General features: G+C 40.6%; 1 protein-coding gene across 1 annotated transcript in view; it reads left to right on the top strand.

Annotated features, from left to right (window-relative positions):
* LOC108790129 (collagen alpha-1(XXI) chain-like) overlaps positions 1-18,020 on the top strand; it is a 74,219-nt gene that overhangs the window by 16,528 nt on the left and 39,671 nt on the right. Inside the window, exons 2-3 of the mRNA XM_018560338.1 lie at positions 3,870-4,430; positions 15,875-16,040. Coding sequence (XP_018415840.1) covers positions 3,870-4,430; positions 15,875-16,040 — 727 coding nt within the window. The remainder of the gene's footprint in view (positions 1-3,869; positions 4,431-15,874; positions 16,041-18,020) is intronic.

Here is an 18,020-nt window from a genome sequence, read left to right on the forward strand (position 1 = left end):
GTGTTTATACACTTAATAAAAGCACAGCGAGTGAGTGAAGAAGATGCTCAAGCAGGTATGTTTCATATTTGCCTTTACAATATATGTAGTAAAAATAGACATATAAACCGATCAAAGGCTAGCAAACAAGGTTCTCAAACCAAAACATATGAACACTTATTTGTATTTGTTTATTTATTTATTTTTTGAGAAAACGCTATCCAGGTATTATACATTTTTTTATTAGATACAGTACATAGGCTTGCCAGGCTGGAGTTTTAAATAGTCCAAATGTCACCAACTACTTATATGTGGGGCACATATAAGTAGAGGTGGTTTGATTTGTTAGTATATTTAGAGATTAAATTGTGATACAAAATATTTTATGTTCCTGTTATGCTTAAACCAGTGCTGGCTCTAGAAATTGACCAGAAGTAGTTGCACAGTGCTTTTAATAAGTGTTTTTTCTTACTATAGAAGAGTTAGAAAAAAATGAAGGCTTCCTATCTTATGGGGAGCATCTAGAAGTGTTAATTGTACCTAAGACGGTACACATTTGAAACATCTACCTTTTGTCTGGAATATCTCCTGAAAAATAGCAGTGCACACCATGGTATGTGAGTCTAAGTATTTCTGTGCCTACGGCCTCATAGCTTTATATCTGCAGTGTGAAATTAAGGCACTGCTGCTTCTGTCTGGTACTATCAGGATATTTGGAGTGAGATTTGGTGATGGTACTACTGTGCTGCTCAATGTTCTCCTTGCTGGAGGCTCTAACATTAGGAAGTAAAGTCCTGCATCTACCAAGATGGCTCCCTCCACAAAGAGACACAGGGCAGAAGAATGGGAAAATATCAGTAATGGGAAAATATCATCTGCAGGGAGACAGCAAGCAATACTGGTTACTAGTCCTTAACCATCTGCCTGATGTTATTTTGGTAACAGTGTCCAGGCTAAAGTTCCTCTGTAAGGGCTCATTCATGTGGCTGTTCACCGCCCAGGTCAGCGTATTTCTGCAGTGGGTACAGCCGGGTGTTTCTGATTACCTGGAGACAGGAAGCCTGTAAAATCAATGACAGAATGACACATGCGGCTAGGGACAGATGAGTGGTTCTGTATGAAGACTGTTTGCGTCAAGGGATGGTCATCTGTCCATAACCACAGGTATTCGTTCCAACCATGTGTGAATAACATTGGACAATTGCGGAGCCTCTCAGCCTGTCATTGATTTGCATTGGCTGAGTGGCCGCAGCTGACTGGAAACACCTAACCATACCCACCACAGAAATGTGCTGATCTGGGTGTATACGGCCTTGAATGGCCGTGTGAATGAACCCTTAAAGGAGAACTATGAGGTGAGTGCTTTTCACTCACCTCATAGTTCTAGCCGACCTGTGACAATGAGACTGCCACAAGTCGGCTCAGTAGATCGGGAAGTGAGCGAACACATACCAGCGTTCGCTCACTTCTCAATCCTGTCACGACTTTCTGCCGTGACAGGGGAGGGACTGGATTCCCCCCTCCCGTCTCCGATGCTCCAGCACTGACTGGCGGAACGGACGGTGGAGGGGGCGGGTACAGCTGGCTCTGCCTCTAGATAGGCAGAGCCAGCTGTCACTCACGCAGCTGGGCGGATCCAGACATAATTGTCGAGATCCGCTTCAAGTGCGGCGTCTCAGTATACCACGAGCTGTAGCTCGCAGTATACTGAGCTTAGGGTAACGGGAGGACGCTAGTTTGTGTCCTCCCGTTACCCTAAGGAGAACTATGGGGAAAAGCCCTCACCCCATAGTTCTCCTTTAAAAACACATTGAAATTGAAAATATATTTTCTAAACTAAAAGCATGATTTGTACCAAAACAGCACCTTCTGAAGTAATGTTTTCCTGAAACAGACATTGTAATATGAACAAGAAATCTGTTGTGTCCATCGTTCTTAAACATACTTTATGAGTGTCCAGTTATTTTTGGAGGCAGCCTACATTAGCGAAGCCAGGGAAAGACAAGTGTGTGCCCGAAGAGCAATACTTTGCAAAATACGGGAAAATTAAGTTCGGGTTTTCATCCTTCCTGGAACACAATAAGGGATTCAGGAAATCCTTAGGAATTGTGAGGTGTTAACATTTTGGAAGCATGCTTATTTCACGTCACTGTGTTAAGTCTATTTGCCACGCTGCTTTTTTCAGCCAAAAATAATATATGCATGAATTAAATAAGTCAACATTGCGCTGCCTAACACATTAAAGGGTAGATCCACCCTAAAAGGATATTTTAGTTTTTGGTACGTGCTGGAAGGGTAAGCCAGCTGTTAAGTTCTTTTATCTCTTAGAAACTGTATCGGTAAGATCTATGCACTAGAGTTCCTGAGTCTATATATCTGCCGTAACCATTATGGTTACCACTGCACATGGGAGACACAAAGGAACACCCATACCTCCCAGGTGGACAGGAACAGAGTCAGGGGCAGGCAGGGAGATCTCACAGTTATCCAACACATGTAAGAAGCCTTAAGGTTTCCATACACTAGTTGAACCGGATTATAATGTACCAGCAGAAAATCGCACAGTGTGTGGGGCTGTCGGCTTCCTTTCAGCCAGCATTCCTCGATCAGCTGATCAAAGGAGTCGGCTGGAAAATTTTCGATTGATCAGAGGCGGAAGCCAATGAGCTGCACGCTCTAATCGGGTATTCTGACAGGTGACTGTGGCACCTTTCAGAATACAATATAAACAGCGGGATTCCTTGATCGACACACTGTTTGTGTTGATGGAGGAATCGTGTCATTTTTTTTCTTTCAGCTCACGGGTTGAACGAAAAAAAAAATGATTGGTGTATGGCCAGCCTTACAATGAAACAGCCCAACGAGCTACACTTGAGCTCAAGTTTAATCTGCTTATATTTTGCCTTCCCTGGTTCCTCCTTTCCTTCGTCATCACCATGTTAATTACATTTTTAAATAAAACATCACAGCACTCTCCCTTAGTACTCCTCTCAAGAGCCTTCAGCCCAAATGCAAACAGTAGGCTGTCTCTTGGTAGGATTTTAACAGATATTAAAATGCCTTGATGGCTGGATGTCAGTCTGTAGGAGTGGGTGATGTTAGGCAGGCTGTATTTGTGTGCAGACTACCCTAGGAAATGCCCACATGTGATGCTCAGCCCCCATTATTAAAAGAACTACAATCTAATATAAGGATGTAGAGGAAAGAGTTAGATTATGCTGGACATCCTCCAGCCAGGAAATGAGGCGGCTCTATGTGACTTGTGGCAGCTTTTAGTGCACCCTGTGAGTAGCTTGCAGTGTGCAAAATTAAAGTAAGCAATTTCTGTACATAAGAGGGGCCTTAAGAACTGTAAACAGGTGAAGGTATGGCAGGAGTTCAGCTTTAAATTAAAATAGCACTTTTTGGGTGAACTCAACCTTGAAGCCCAACTATACCCTGGACACAACATAGATGTTGAGTAGCATCAATAAAGCCCAATGTCAGTACTATATGTTGTTTTGGATTGCAAGTTACTTTAGAAACCAAGAAGTAATAATTTGTGTTGTGACTTATTACTTCACCCATTTTCAAACCTGTTTAACGTCATTACCCCTATCATGCAAAACACTTTCCTTGTACAGTTATACAGTTTTTCTTATTTTTGATCTAAACAAGGATAGTGCCATCATCTGAAAAACTCTGCTGATTCAAGTATTTCAGTGACCACAAAGTATTCCCAATCTTCACTTCAGTTGATAGATCTGTTGGATAAGCAGAAGAAAATAGAATACAAAAATGTGCTCAGATCCTTGGGAACATAAATGGCAGCTGTTTTTGGCATTGTATAAAAATGAAAGTGTCATTATATATAACAATTGAAATTCAATTATATGTTTCAATTTTAACAGGTTGCAGGACTGCAGCAAATGATCTAGTATTCATCGTGGATGGCTCCTGGAGTGTAGGGTATGCAGATTTTGACACCGCAAAGAACTGGTTGGTAAACATCACAACCAGCTTTGATATTGGACCTACTTACACCCAGGTTGCTGTGGTTCAATACAGTGATGGGCCAAGGCTAGAATTTCCACTTGGACAACATCGGACAAACCAGCAACTTATCAATGCGTTGAAAAGCATGAAATATCTGGGAGGTAATACCCAGACAGGTCGTGCAATTAAGTTTGCCACCGAGAATGTGTTTCCCTCTTCCAAAAGACCAAACCTTACCAAGAACAGGATTGCAATTGTAGTTACAGATGGCAAGTCCCAGGATGATGTGGTAGAGATTGCTGCACAAGCCAGGGCACAGAATATCATTATATTTGCGGTGGGAGTTGGTTCTGAAATAACTAAGTCTGAACTTGTGGCGATTGCCAATAGTCCCTCCACAGATTATGTGCTGTTTGCAGAGGACTACAGCACTATAGAAAGGATTAAGGAGACAATGCAGCAAAAGATATGTGAAGGTAATGCACTGCTATTTTTATTCTATATTTATATGGAAAGGTTTTTTCAATGCTTTTGATTTGAAAATCAGTAGATATTTGGAAAACGAAAGAATGAGATGGAAAACTAATATACATAACATAGGTGAAGAGAGGCAGAAACTAGGGTTGCACATATACCAAGTACAGTACTCGGTACAAGTACGAGTACATGTACCGATACTTTTGAGCTTCAAGACTACACTAGAGAAAAATTCAAAAATTAGGAGGCAGCTGTCATTTGTAAGGAGCACACGGAGCTCCTGGGATTTGTACATCTCTGTTTTAATGTACGATTTTGTTTTTATGAATATAAATAAAGTGATGAACAGATACCAGTTTTGCGAGTACGAGTACTGGTACTTGCCGAGTACTTACAAGTACGAGTACTGATATATTTTTGTTTATTGTCATGTGACAGTTTTTCTAAAACAATGCAGACTAATGATTTCAGGACAGTGGAGGAGCACCAGAGCCCGGTCCCAGCTGCAACCGCTACAACCCTGATAGTTCTCATGAAAATGCCAAGTATCTGCACTGGTACTCGAAAAGTATCTGTGCATCCCTAGCAGAAACATTTGCATGTTAAAGCTGAACTCTGGGCTCTATTATAATAATTACCTAATAATAATGGTAGCTATGTGCTACTATGCCCCTAGATCTTCAGTGCAGACATATTTATTTACTTGAATGAGCACGAAAAATTGCCTGATTTCAGGTTTCTCTTGTACTTTGGCCCACCACTGACTGCAACTATGATTGACATCAGCACTAGGGTCTTGTCCTGTCCATGGGTAATGGTAGGTTTATGGGGTTAGGCAGTTAAGGATAGGTGTTATGGTTCGGTTTTTAGGGTAGGAATTTAAAGGGTTGATTTATAAATCATTCACTCAGCAAACAGTTCTGTAAACAAGATTTTCAGCACATTATGGGCACTAGCTGGAGCTGAGGAGCATAGATTTCCTATGCTCCTCAGCTCCAGCTAGTGGCCATAATGCACTATGAATCTCGTTCAAAAAGCTGTTCACAGTGTAAATGATTAATAAATCAGCTCTTTAAACCTAACTGTAAGACCTAACCTTAACTGCCTAACCCCCTAAGCCTAATACTAACTTTTTTTTTATAAACCTTGACAGCCACCACAACACTTTAATTAACTTATTCTTCAGATTAAAATGTTTCAAATTGTGTAAACTGTCAATTGCTTCAGGAACCAAACTTATTTGGGAATTCATCAATCATCGCAACTGGACCCACGAGTACTCTTCTTGTGTCTTTTTATTTGTTGAACAATGACATTGCCTTGAGGTAACAGAGCATTGCCCTGCATTCCTATGATTGCTAAGTGCAATATGTGAAGTTACTTGGCAACCCAAACATTTTCTGGCAAAGCTACTCTCTCTTTCACAAACCTATTGAAATAAGCAGTAGATATGAGGAGAGGTTTAGGTATAAGGTGCTGATTGGAAGATGAAGCTGCAAACAATTTTTCTTATGATATTTTTAATACACATGCCTAATCTGTTTGCTGAATGAATGTACAGTACATGTTAATACAGTTAATAGACTCCCAAATGTTTCAAACTTATGTTGAAAAAACAACAGTTAAGAAAATTGTTATCAACTGGATTAGGAGTTGATCTTACATGTTTTAGAAGCTCAGGGTCACCATACACATTACAGTTTTTGTACAGTCAACTTTAGATCTATTAAAACTACATGAAGAATATGAGGGCCTACCTAAACTAGCATAGTTGTTGGTAGAACTAAAGGAGATTGTACAATCAGGCTGTGTGCAGAGTCAGATTTTACCACAAGGCCAACCAAGGCCCGGCCTTGGGGCAGCAGGGAGTAGAGGAGCAGCAGGGGTGTGGAATTCCTATCTCCCGATGCCCAGGACATGCAGTTTCGGGCGTCCGGCGGGTAGTTGTTTTCCACATTTAGCCCTGTTTTGCGTAAGCGCAGCCCAATGTACAGCGGGGAAGATGCCAGGGGAGCGGGGGGGCTTTTTGTCGGGTAGAGGGGCGCATTGAGGAACCTGGCCTTGGGGCAGCAGAGAGAGTAAATCTGGCCCTGGCTGTGTGTGATGTGTGATAAGCTCTATGATGCAGTGCTGCTATACTCAGCAAGCTGTATAGTCTCCTAATCCTAATACTGATATCCTACAACTAACTAGGTAGGTAGAATACAACTTGTGCAACAAAGTTTGTTCATCAGTGTGGTTATCAACTTCAGCAGATCTGGGGGAAAAAAAAACCCACATATTTATTACACTACCATACAATTTGGTACATAGTCTGGATGTTCAAGATCTATTATTATGTTAGATGGCTGAACTCTTTAGTATTTCATTTATTTTCAATACTTGCATGCTCTAAATATAAAACATAATTTGTTACAGCCTCAGCAAAGAATAGAAGGAAATCAAAACTGGTTACGGTGTCATTCACTGGTTTTCTATGACGTTAGCATGTTAATATATAGAAGTTTTCAACATCGTCATCACCATATAGCAGGAACACCTAACTGACTTGGCTCTGGTTTAGCGTGAGCAGCTGAGCTAATGCAGCACCCCTATCAAATTATGAATGGCCATGTTGAAGCTTGGAGAGTGTTTGTTTTAACATTCACAAGTCTCAGCCGAGGCACATGGCCAGACTTTGACTTCCAAACCTGTTCAGTAAATAGCTGTGAAATTGTTATATAATATAAACAAAGACCCTGCCAATGAAAATAAGCAGGTGACAACTTCTGTCAGAGACTGAAACAAGTGTACCTTTATAATTTCAACAGTGGGGGAATAAGATTTGAAAACACAATGTTGGCTAGAAGTTAGATGTTAGATGTCAGTTCTAATGTTGTAGCTCACAGAATTTCCCCTTATAAAGTCTTATTTTGGAGCTAAATTGTAAAGGTTCTCCTTGTTTAGGTCTGAAGTAAAGATCTGTAGGTGCCTATACTCAGGTCAAAAAAAGTGGAGTGAGTTGTATGTCCTGTTAGAACACAGCTTATTGAAAGTGTTTCCCTTTTCTTCATGTGATGTATGTGGACTTTATAAAATGCCCTGCTCTTTATTAAACCTTCAAATTCTTTTAACAATTCCTTCCAATCTAACATAACTTTCAATTTTGGGCAAAGCCAAGAGTTAAGGCCTTCACAGGTAGGCATGAAGGAATCTCCGTTCTGTTCCCTTAGAGTTTGCAAACTTGAAGTCCATGAGCAGTTGGGAAAGGGTGGGGGGGAATCTTGTTATTTAATTCTACCCATATGTACGGCTAATAAGCAAGCTATTGCGAAACAAACAGCATAGGAACTCAGACACTGCCATCGGGGGCATGTACCAATGAAAAAATTAATAAGAAATAAAAAAAATAAAATGATCTCCCCTACACAGAATCGTCAGCTCTTCCTAACAGCTCCAACACACACTGACAATATGGCTGCTGTGGGCCCACCCTTTTATAAAAAGGGGCTGGGTTATGCAATCCTTAAAATCATTGGCTCTCATGACTGACCAGGAGCAAAGGTTATGCACTGTATCATAGCTTGTTTCTTATTTATGGCAGTGAACCTTGAAAGCATAGTTTTTAGCCAAAAGGTTGCGATTTGCAAACTTTGCAAACCCCGGGGATTATCTGTGAACCGATACTTCTTACCTAATTCTATGTAACTGCAACCGTCCCTCTGCTAATGCAGATCCTTGTATTTCTTCTTCCCTTTGTTGGCTTAAGAGAAAGGTAGTTGTTATGTTATTATGTCCTGGAGTAGAAGTGTATTGAATTATAGTAAATAGAGTATAGGGGACATACACAATCCATGAAAGACTTTGGTGGGCAAGGGGAGAATAAGTACAGGTTTTCCTGAATTAAGTATTTATTAAAAAGTTTTTTTTAAACTCTAGGTATAACTTCAGTTCTGTGTAATCTAAATGTTTGCAACACTTACTTTCAAATCATAGTATAAATAAAAATGCCAGTGAATAAAAAAGCCAGTGTGAATTCCTCACATTTTGGGAGATTTCCTCTAACTTCCTGTTGCGTCTTTGGGACAAGAAGTGAAGGGAAATTTCCCCAATGGCACACAGGCAGCAAACAAACTAAAAAAAAAAAAGTTTTGGTTACACATACAATTTAAATGATTGTTATTCTTGTGGCGGCAGTGGTTTACAGCAGAATGTGAGGTCAGCCATATACACAGAGTTGAAGAAACAGACTGTGTTAGCAACAGGTGGCCAGCAGGGTATTGGAACAGCAGACAAAGGCGTCATAAGGCGACAGAATCGGCAACAGGTGGGCAGAACAGTGTAGTACAGTGCAGTACAGTGACTCCAGGCAGGTGCATTGTCATAGGCAAAGGCCAAAGTCTGCAACAGACAGCAACCAAGGTACAAATTCAATAGGCAGCTATGTTGTCATAGGTCTAGAAACACAAAGTGCACAGCTCATCTCACTCGATGGTTGGATGACCCTCTTCTGGAGTGATTGTCTCAAAAACTGTAGAACCAGCACAGGGCGATCTTCCGAAGAAAATCAAACTTTATTCCATATGCATCTGTACAAAAAACAACCTCTGGCGGGTTTCTGCATTACTCGGCCTTAGTCATAGCTATGTTGTCATAGGTACAGGCCTGAGTCAGCAACAGGCGGACAACAAAGGCAAGATAGGACGTAGGAGACAAGATTAGAGTGACAGACTGAAGGAAAGAGCTCATCAGTGTCCTGCTTCTCCTTTCACTGTTCAGTCCCAGACTATGGGTGGGGAGGAGACCTTTAAGTAAATCTGAAACTGTAGATGAGAAAGATCAGGTCCCCCTCCCTGCTAGACAGGGTTGTGCTGGATGGCAAAGCTGTGTAAATATCAGGACTGGATAGAAACACACAGTAAACTCCCCAGGGAGGAGCAGGGCGGAGGACCTTATCTTTATCATCTACAGTTTCAGATTTATTTATAGGTCTCCTTCCCACCCACGGCCTGGGACTGAACAGTGAAAGGAGAAGCAGCACACTGATGAGCTCTTCCTTTACTCTGTCACTCTAATCTTTTCTCCTATGTCCTACCTTTCCTTTGCTTCCGCCTGTTGCTGATTAGGTTGCCTGTAGTTCAGATTTAAACCTTAGCCACTTACGCCAACCTACCTCTTTATATCCCCTAACATAACCTTTTCAAGAATTGCACCTTATTGGGTACCATAACTCTTGGTGCCAAAAGCTCACTGTCCAGTATCATGATCTACCTTGCACCAGGTCAGAAGTGAAAACCACTGATTCATCCTTTTCAACGTTTTACTACAAACATAAATGCTAACTTTCCTATAGACACCTCCAACCTGCTATCCTAACATGTTTTTAGATATCATATGGAAAAGAAAATGTCAGCTTCCAAGGGCCACAGGCAGAGAATGTGCAGTATATTAGCAGTGCCAACATTGCCACCTAGTGAAACATAATTTAGTTTCTCCAAACACTGAAGATGTTACAAACAAGCTGGTTGCACTCCAATGTCATTAACCCTCAAAAAACAAGATCACAAGGAAGTCCTGCCAGACCAAGACCCACTCTACAAGGCTGAGACATTTGTAGTTGAACGCTTAAAGGGTTTCTAAAGCCTCCAATTTTTGCATATGTCTACTGCTATCAAGCAGTAGATATATGCTAAAAGTTTTTTTAAAAACAGCTTTAACAGCGGTTTAAAATTACCCCGTCTACACAGCGCGCTCCCGTCAGAAAATTTGAAACTGCTCGGGAGGCCGCAAAGTATCTTGGGGCGGGCGCATGCGCAGTTTGGATTTTCGGCCGGGAGACGAGTAGAGACGCAAGGTAAGTCTATGGACGTGTGCACCCACATGCAGACACCGTGGGATCAGAAGTGCCAGCAAGCAGAGAGGAGTCAGCGCTGGATCGGACAGCCGCCGCACCGCTGGAGGGACAGATTAAAACATCAGGAAAGAAGAAGAAGATCGGAATAAGAGACATCATTTAAGGTAAGTGCTGACACTAACATCGGGGGGAGGGAAAAACTTTTTGGACTTTAATGTCACTCTAACTGAAATCAGTTAACTGTTCTCCAAGCATATGAAAATAATCTGAAAATATGAATGATAATTAAAGTTATTTTCAATTACTCCAGCAATGTGTTACTCAAAAAAGGAGATGATGGCACATCTTGTGTCCTCTCAATAGGCTTTCTACAATGATTATCAGTGTTAGTCAACAGAGTATAAATAACATTGTGAGTTTAGATGATTGTTTTAAAAGATGTTAAAAATGAAATTTAATTGGAATAACGTGTGAAGTGTTTAAACCATAACTTTTATTGAATAATTAAAAAGGGAAGTATTTAACCACAACTGTAGGGAAACAGATAAAATAGACAGTTAAATAAATACACGTGAACTGTCTTGCCTGCCAAAAAATGTGTAATTCTGGTCAGCCAATATTTCAATCCAGCCATATTCTGATCCAATTTTATGCACTGCAGTAAAAGCAAAAAAGCTGAGTTGAGGGTTTTATTGGATACTAGCAGATAAATGCTGAGGTCATCTCTGTGCTCCAATCAGCAAGCTGCATTTGTTCACAGTTCTGTGTAATCTAGTAATTTTGGCTTCCCTTACCTCTTGCAGAGTAAGTGCACAGCAGAGATCTGTTATATCTGCTACGTTTTAAAAGGCAGCATCATAAATTGTTACTGAAAAATCTCAATAAAGTGGATATAATGATAAATGACCCTGATTATTAGCAGTATTAGTATAGAGAGAAACAGTATGATGTACTAAACAGATAAGAAGGCATCGTAAATCATAGCCAGCAATGTAATCAAAGCAACACTGGAATAATTACAATAATTTATACTCTTTCAGCTCTATCAGTAAATCAGTAATCAGTAAAAAAAGAATGACTGCACGCATAGTATTATTTAGGACATTCCAGAATGTATTTAGAACATTCCAGAAAAGTACATCTTGTTCAACAAAAACATAAGGCGTACCTCTTCTTGAATTAAAGAATATCTAATGCAGATTTTAGTAGACACAATAACAGCCTCTAACACATTTCAACCAATCTTGGTCTTAATCATAGTCAGGCCCGGTGCTACCGTAAGGCAGCTCAAGCGGCCGCCTGAGGGCGCTGAAGGGTGAGGGTGGAAAAATCCTAGGGGGTAAGTGGCTGCCGCTGCGGTATGGGGCTCCGAGATTCGACCCCTGTGAGCTGGACCCCGCCCCTAGTTTCACTCTGCTGTGTCTGTGCAGTTGCGTGCGACTGTAGATCCAATGTGGCTGTACCTGCCGTCTGACAGCCATGAAATGTTTACTCTGTGGACTCGGTAGGTGAGTTTGTTGTCTCTCTTCCCCTCTGTCTCCCGGCCCTAAGATGCAGTGTGTTCGTTTTTTTTTGTTTTTTTTTTTTACTTCTCTCCCCCTTCGTCTCCTGGTCCTGAGCTGCAGTGTGTGTTTTTTTTTAAATCTCTCCCTTCCCCTGTGTCTCCCGCTCCTAAGCTGCAGCATGTGTGTGTTTTTTTTTTTAACTCTCTCTCTCCCCCTTTGTCTTCAGGTCCTGAGCTGTAGGGTGTGTGTGTTTTTTTAACTCTTTCTCCTCACACTGGTACCAAGTCACATTAGTATGAGGCCCCATTCACACCAGTGCAATTGCGGATCAGTGCGGTTTCCACGTTGATCCGTAAACCACTGATTTCAAAAGGCAGATTTTGGTAATTTTTTATTGCGTTTCAGCGCTGAAACGCAATTAAAATGCCCCAAACTACGCTAATTAGTTCCATTGAAATCTGTATGGAAACCGCACTAATCAGCACGGCAAAAAAAAGGGTCAGGGGCAGTTTGGATCGCACTGACCCGCGCGGTCGCATGAACGGTCCCCATAGCAATGTATGGGATCATTCATGTTGGCGGAACAGCGCAGCCGAACTGCCCCAGTGTGAACGGGGCCTTAATGGAGTGTGTGACCAGTGGTGGATCCAGGGTGGGACGTTAACAGAGCAATTGCCCCTCACAAGAAAATTGATGCTCCCTTCACAGCTCTATGGGCCGCCATCAGGGGGGTATGGCCGACACACATGCAGTTAGTGTTAGTGAATAAGGAGCACAGTTAGTGTTAGTAATTAGGGAGTGCAGTTAGTGTTAGTGAATGGGTAGTGCAGTTAGTGTTAGAGAATGGGTAGTGCAGTTAGTGTTAGTGAATGGGTAGTGCAGTTAGTGTTAGTGAATGGGTAGTGCAGTTAGTGCTAGTGACAGGGAGTATTAGGTATCGCCAAATGTTGACTGGTCCACGGCGATAAAAAGGTTGGGGAGCACTGATATAGGGGATTCGTACCGCAGCTATTTCACACAAGCGGCAGCCCAGCTCTCCTGCAGTCTGACCCCCTTACATCGAGCACTGTTGTAATCAACAGTGCTCTTGGTCCCTTGAGTGGTCTATTGATTAGAGCAGTGTTTGGGGGTGTGTGGGGGATGTCAGAGCACTGGGCTGATGCATGTGTGTGAGAACGGTAGTCCAACTCTTCTAGTGCTACAAGCCCAGGGTATATCAACCCTTGCTGCAGCAAATATAACCAAAGTAAAATGAAGCATTTTCATTACTGTGTATGCAGCCTGACTACATTACAATAATAAATTAGGAAGGTTCAATTGAGGTTTAATATATTTTTAATATTAATCAGCCCTTTCAATATGCATAGTCAATATTCTGATAAAATATATAGTGATCTTTTCGGTGCCATGGTGCTAGACTGTATTGTGTGATTTCTCATATATAAAAAATCTGTAACACGAGTGAAATAATATTAGAAAAATGGAGGTCATTAGAAAGCAATAATGATGATTTAGAAGTGTCTGTCCTTTCAATTTTGAAGGTGTAATATAATTCTTTCTTATGTCAATTTCTATGGAATGCGTTGATGGGGGAACAAATTACTTTAGCTTTCAGTTGTTTTCTTGTGGGCACCTTACAAGTGATTATTGTATCATATTCCCAGAGACTTCTTTTTGAACATGGTATCACTATGATTAAGACCAGAATTGGTTAAATACATTGGCAGATGTAACTTGTAGACATGTAAATTTCGTTTAGTTGCAAATTGATATTCATCCAAATGTCATTAAATTTGGACATCTAGATGCATCCAAATTTCTGAATTTGAATGAGTCCGAATGCGAAAGAATCTGAATGGTCCTTTAATGACAATTCAGTTCCGTCCGAATTTCATTCAAAACAAAACTAAATCGGACATGAGACCGCTCTCTGGCCAATTAGATGTTTTTTTTGGCTGTTGGGGTTTGCATTAAAGGCACGGTCATGTGACTTCATTCAGAGATCAAAATTTGGACAGATCTGAAATCTGAATAACGAAACAAATCAAATTTTGGATCTGAAAAATTAAAGAAATGAAAATCCGAATTGACCCGAAACTAAACAAATTATTTGCGGGGTTACATGTCTAGTGACTTGTCTGCTGGGATCTACACTAAACATTGTTTGGTCCATGGTATGCCTAATGTGCTGGTCAATACATTAACTGTATGCATTAGTGGAGATACCTGGATGGTACACTCCAGTGATAGGACCATTAGAGGATAGGATCATTATATGCTACATAATCACATTCAGAAGCCCAAAATCTAGCAACATTTATTCGGCAAAAGAGAACAAGTGATAATGAAAGGCAAAAGGGAGGGGGATAGACCATGTAGAGGTACTCCTCAGAAAGAACACTTCCTGTACATCTAGTTTATTACTTTCAGTATTATCAGATTGTTTCTCACACTGTTGCAGAATGAATAACTAGCTAAAACTCGAGCTGAAAACTAAGATTACAATAAGTTTCGAAGACTAAAATGTTTCAGTGTTAAATTGGAATTCTTTAACTTTGGATAGAGTGGGAACAAGTTAAAACCTCAGATTTTATTTCTGTCTGTGACCATTGTATGGAAATTTCCCTTAATGTTTATTTTCACGTTTGCAGTAAAAATTGAAAAAAAAAAAAACCTACTGTATGTTTGTTATGTATTTCTTTTCACACAGCATATGTAAAATTATATTTAAAGGAGAACTATGAGGTGAGTGAAAATCACTCACCCTCATAGTTCGAGCCGACCTGTGACAATGAAACTGTTACACGTCGGCTCAATAGATCAGGAAGTCGCTCGCTCACTTCTCGATCATCTTCCTGCAGAGATCAGTGACCGTCAGTCACTGCTCGTGCAGGGAATCCCCCCTCCCCGCTCCAATCCTCCAGCACTGACTGAGGAACGGACGGGAAGGGGGCGGGTACAGCTGGCTCTGCCTCTAGATAGGCAGAGCCAGCTGTCATTCATGCAGCTGGGTGGATTTCAACATCATTGTCAGGATCCGCTCCGGCTGCGGTGGCCTCAGTAAACCGTGAGCTGTAGCTCGCGGTATACTGAGCTTTGGGTCACGGGAGGACGCTAGTATATGTCGTCCTGTGACCCTTAAGAGAACTATGGGGAAAAACACTTACCCCATAGTTTTCTTTTAAGAATATGTCTTACCTTTTAGATATCTCTATTTAGCAGGCTTTTGAATGTTCCTCTCTCAATTTCAGTAACAGCAAACTCTGACTGTACGAAGTGAAAGACTTAGGACAGACTGAGAGTCTCCTCATTAACATACAATGTCTTCAGGGCTTTAACCTTTTGTTGGGACAGACAGTCCTGCTCGTCTGGTTTACAAGTGATAATTAAATTGTTTTAAGTTATGCTATGTTATTGGGAACATATAACACATATAAAGCAGGTGTTATCCTGATTTGGCTGCAAAAGTGGAAATAAACTTTAAAGTACAAGGCTCCTGTAGGACAGTCTTAATAAGCCCCAAATCCAGTAATTATGTAATGCTCAAGCCCCATAACATAACCAAGAAATGCCATTTAGCATTAAGCTTAATTTTCCATTTTTCTTATCCCACTGTAGTGTAAGCAGGTACAGCCTACATTGGAGTGGCAACTTGGCTCTGAATTCATGAGCAGTGCAGCATTGTTGCAACCCCATCACAGGAAGCTGTATTAGGTGGACCTTACTGGTAGGCGTAACAGGTTTTTGGGGGACCTTGCCGGTGGACTCAAAGAAAAATGCAGATGCACTTATATTTAAATTAAGTGATGAAGCAAATATGTTTTATGTGAGGCCATAATTCTACTTTAACTTCCTGTGTAATCACTAATCTTAAATCCTAATCTTAAATAGCTTATTTAAACACTGGGCTTCTAAAGATGAATTTTACTATTATACTAGATAGATTAATATGTTTATCTACAGTATATATCTGTATCTGAAAATGGTAATGTTATTGAAGAAGAATATATCGCAACTGTTTTTATATTTGCTTCTTCCTAAACATCATTAAAATATGCCATGTTGAGTTATCATGATTAGTATGTTATATTCTAATTTCTCACAGAATCTGTGTGTCCTACTCGAATACCTGTGGCATCACGGGATGAGAAGGGATTTGAGCTGCTTGTGGGAATGAACATTCATAAAAAAGGTCAGATGATAACTGGGTCTTTGGTCTCGGAAAAAGCCTATCTTCTTACACCTTCTGTAGATGTGACTGAAAACACCAGGTATGAGGTTAATATGATATTCTAAATAATTGAAGGGTTTATACATTTAACTGTTCTTCATACAAAGGATTTGATTCCATATCTTAACTTGGTAGAAATGTTGCTAAATTAAAGGGAATATCCATTTTAGAAGGTGCTTATAAATAGAAGATTCCATATCAGCTAAATATAATGTGTTTGTTTATCTTCTATGGAAGCGTCTGTAAATGTTCTAATTAATCAAGGTCATGGTATGGCTAGAAATGGTTAGGGATTTCGTACACAGGCTTTGTTAAGCTGTGTTTGACGTGTTTGAAATTTATTACCAGTGTCTATCATTTGAAAACATGCATATAAGGTAGCATAAACAAACTGGTTTCCACTATTAATGTGCTTGCTCACTGGGGCTGATTTGCAGTAGAACCAGTATTTTTGATCACAGTATAGGGGTCATACTCTTACAAAGACACTTACTTGCATATATTCTGCAATGGCAGTTCACCTAGGGCTGCTGACATAATGTGAAAAACCAAACAAATGCAGCCCTTTATTTAAAATATTTTTTATAGTGGCATATTATTCAGAACTTTAAAGAGTATATAAAACCATTCACACCAGTTTGGAGAGGATTGTAGTTATATGTTTGTAGCTCCTTCTGGGGTCATACAGAATGACCCTCTATGTAGTGTGGCAAGCCAACATTTACATCTTAGAATTAGTTGCTTCACATGTGGTGGGGAGAAAGATAAGTTAAACACCAGTTACTTTAGTCTTTTTACCTTTTATTGCTCAACTCAGATCTAGGAGAGAGGTATTAAGGGTACAAAATGTCCAAAAAGAGCTCAGAAATAGAACACATATTTGGAATTAGCAGGCCTTTTGTTGATTTCTTGCCCATTTAGAGCAACCAGATGGATCTATGACCCTGTAAAAGCAGTCACAGTTGTTCTTGAGCAGCACTGGATCTCTCTCTAATAAATCTGGCTCTTTACCCTCTAATAGCAGTCACAAGTACCTTGATTTTTGGGCAAAAACGCCTCCTTGCAATGCCCAGCAGTAGCTTCTACGCAGCCGCTAGTTTTAAACAAGAAGATTCCTTACAGATGCTTCGTCCAGGCAACCATCTTTTAAGTCCAGCTCTCTCCAGATGTATACTGGAGCAGAGCAGCCAAAGTTCTGGACCTCCACCACATGCCTAGGGTTGCCACCTGTCCAGGATTCAACAGGACAGTCCAGGTTTTGAATGCTGTGTTCGGGTTTCATGGCAGCAGAAACACGGACACAAGATGTCAGGAAGACAGGGGCAACCAAAATTAAGATAGGGGCTACTGGCCCCCCACTGAGAATAGTCTCAACTGTTATATTTCCATATGAATGGGTGGCGCTACTTACAAATGAATAAGCCACGACTCGTTCTCCCCATAAAAATGTCCGCGCGTCGCTTGAGTGTTCGGGTTTCGCTTGAAGAAAAGGTGGCAACCCTACACATGCCCCCGACTAAGGCAAGGCCCAAATAGAGAGCACACTCCATACTGACATCTTTCCCAGGCAGAAGGCCAGGAGCAAAATAACACGGTGAAAGGGTGCACCAGATTTTATTAATATCTGTGTCTCTATTGCTAATTTTCCCCTCACTTCCTGTCTGGTAAAACCGTTGCGTGCAGGACAGAAATGAGGGTAAATCTCTTTAATGGAACTCCAGATAGCAGCAAAAACCAACAGAAGTTCTAATCATAACCCACTGTATTTAAAACTAGAAAATAAATTAATATGACATACATTTTGGAGGAAAGTCCAAACCATCTGCCTGCACAAGAACAACATGTAGTCGTTTTGCAACATACAGGAGGTTAGTTGCATGACGGAATTCCTTTTTCTCACATTCGTTAATTTGTTTTTATTTTTTATTCTTAAAATTAAATCATACAGTTCTAGTTCCTGTCTATAAGACAATATGTCTTTAGATTTAGTTATACTTTATTTATTTTGTTCTTCACTATG

The sequence above is a fragment of the Nanorana parkeri genome, unplaced genomic scaffold (assembly GCF_000935625.1).
Source record: "Nanorana parkeri isolate BGI_ZX_2015 unplaced genomic scaffold, ASM93562v1 scaffold451, whole genome shotgun sequence".
Lineage (NCBI taxonomy): Eukaryota > Metazoa > Chordata > Amphibia > Anura > Dicroglossidae > Nanorana > Nanorana parkeri.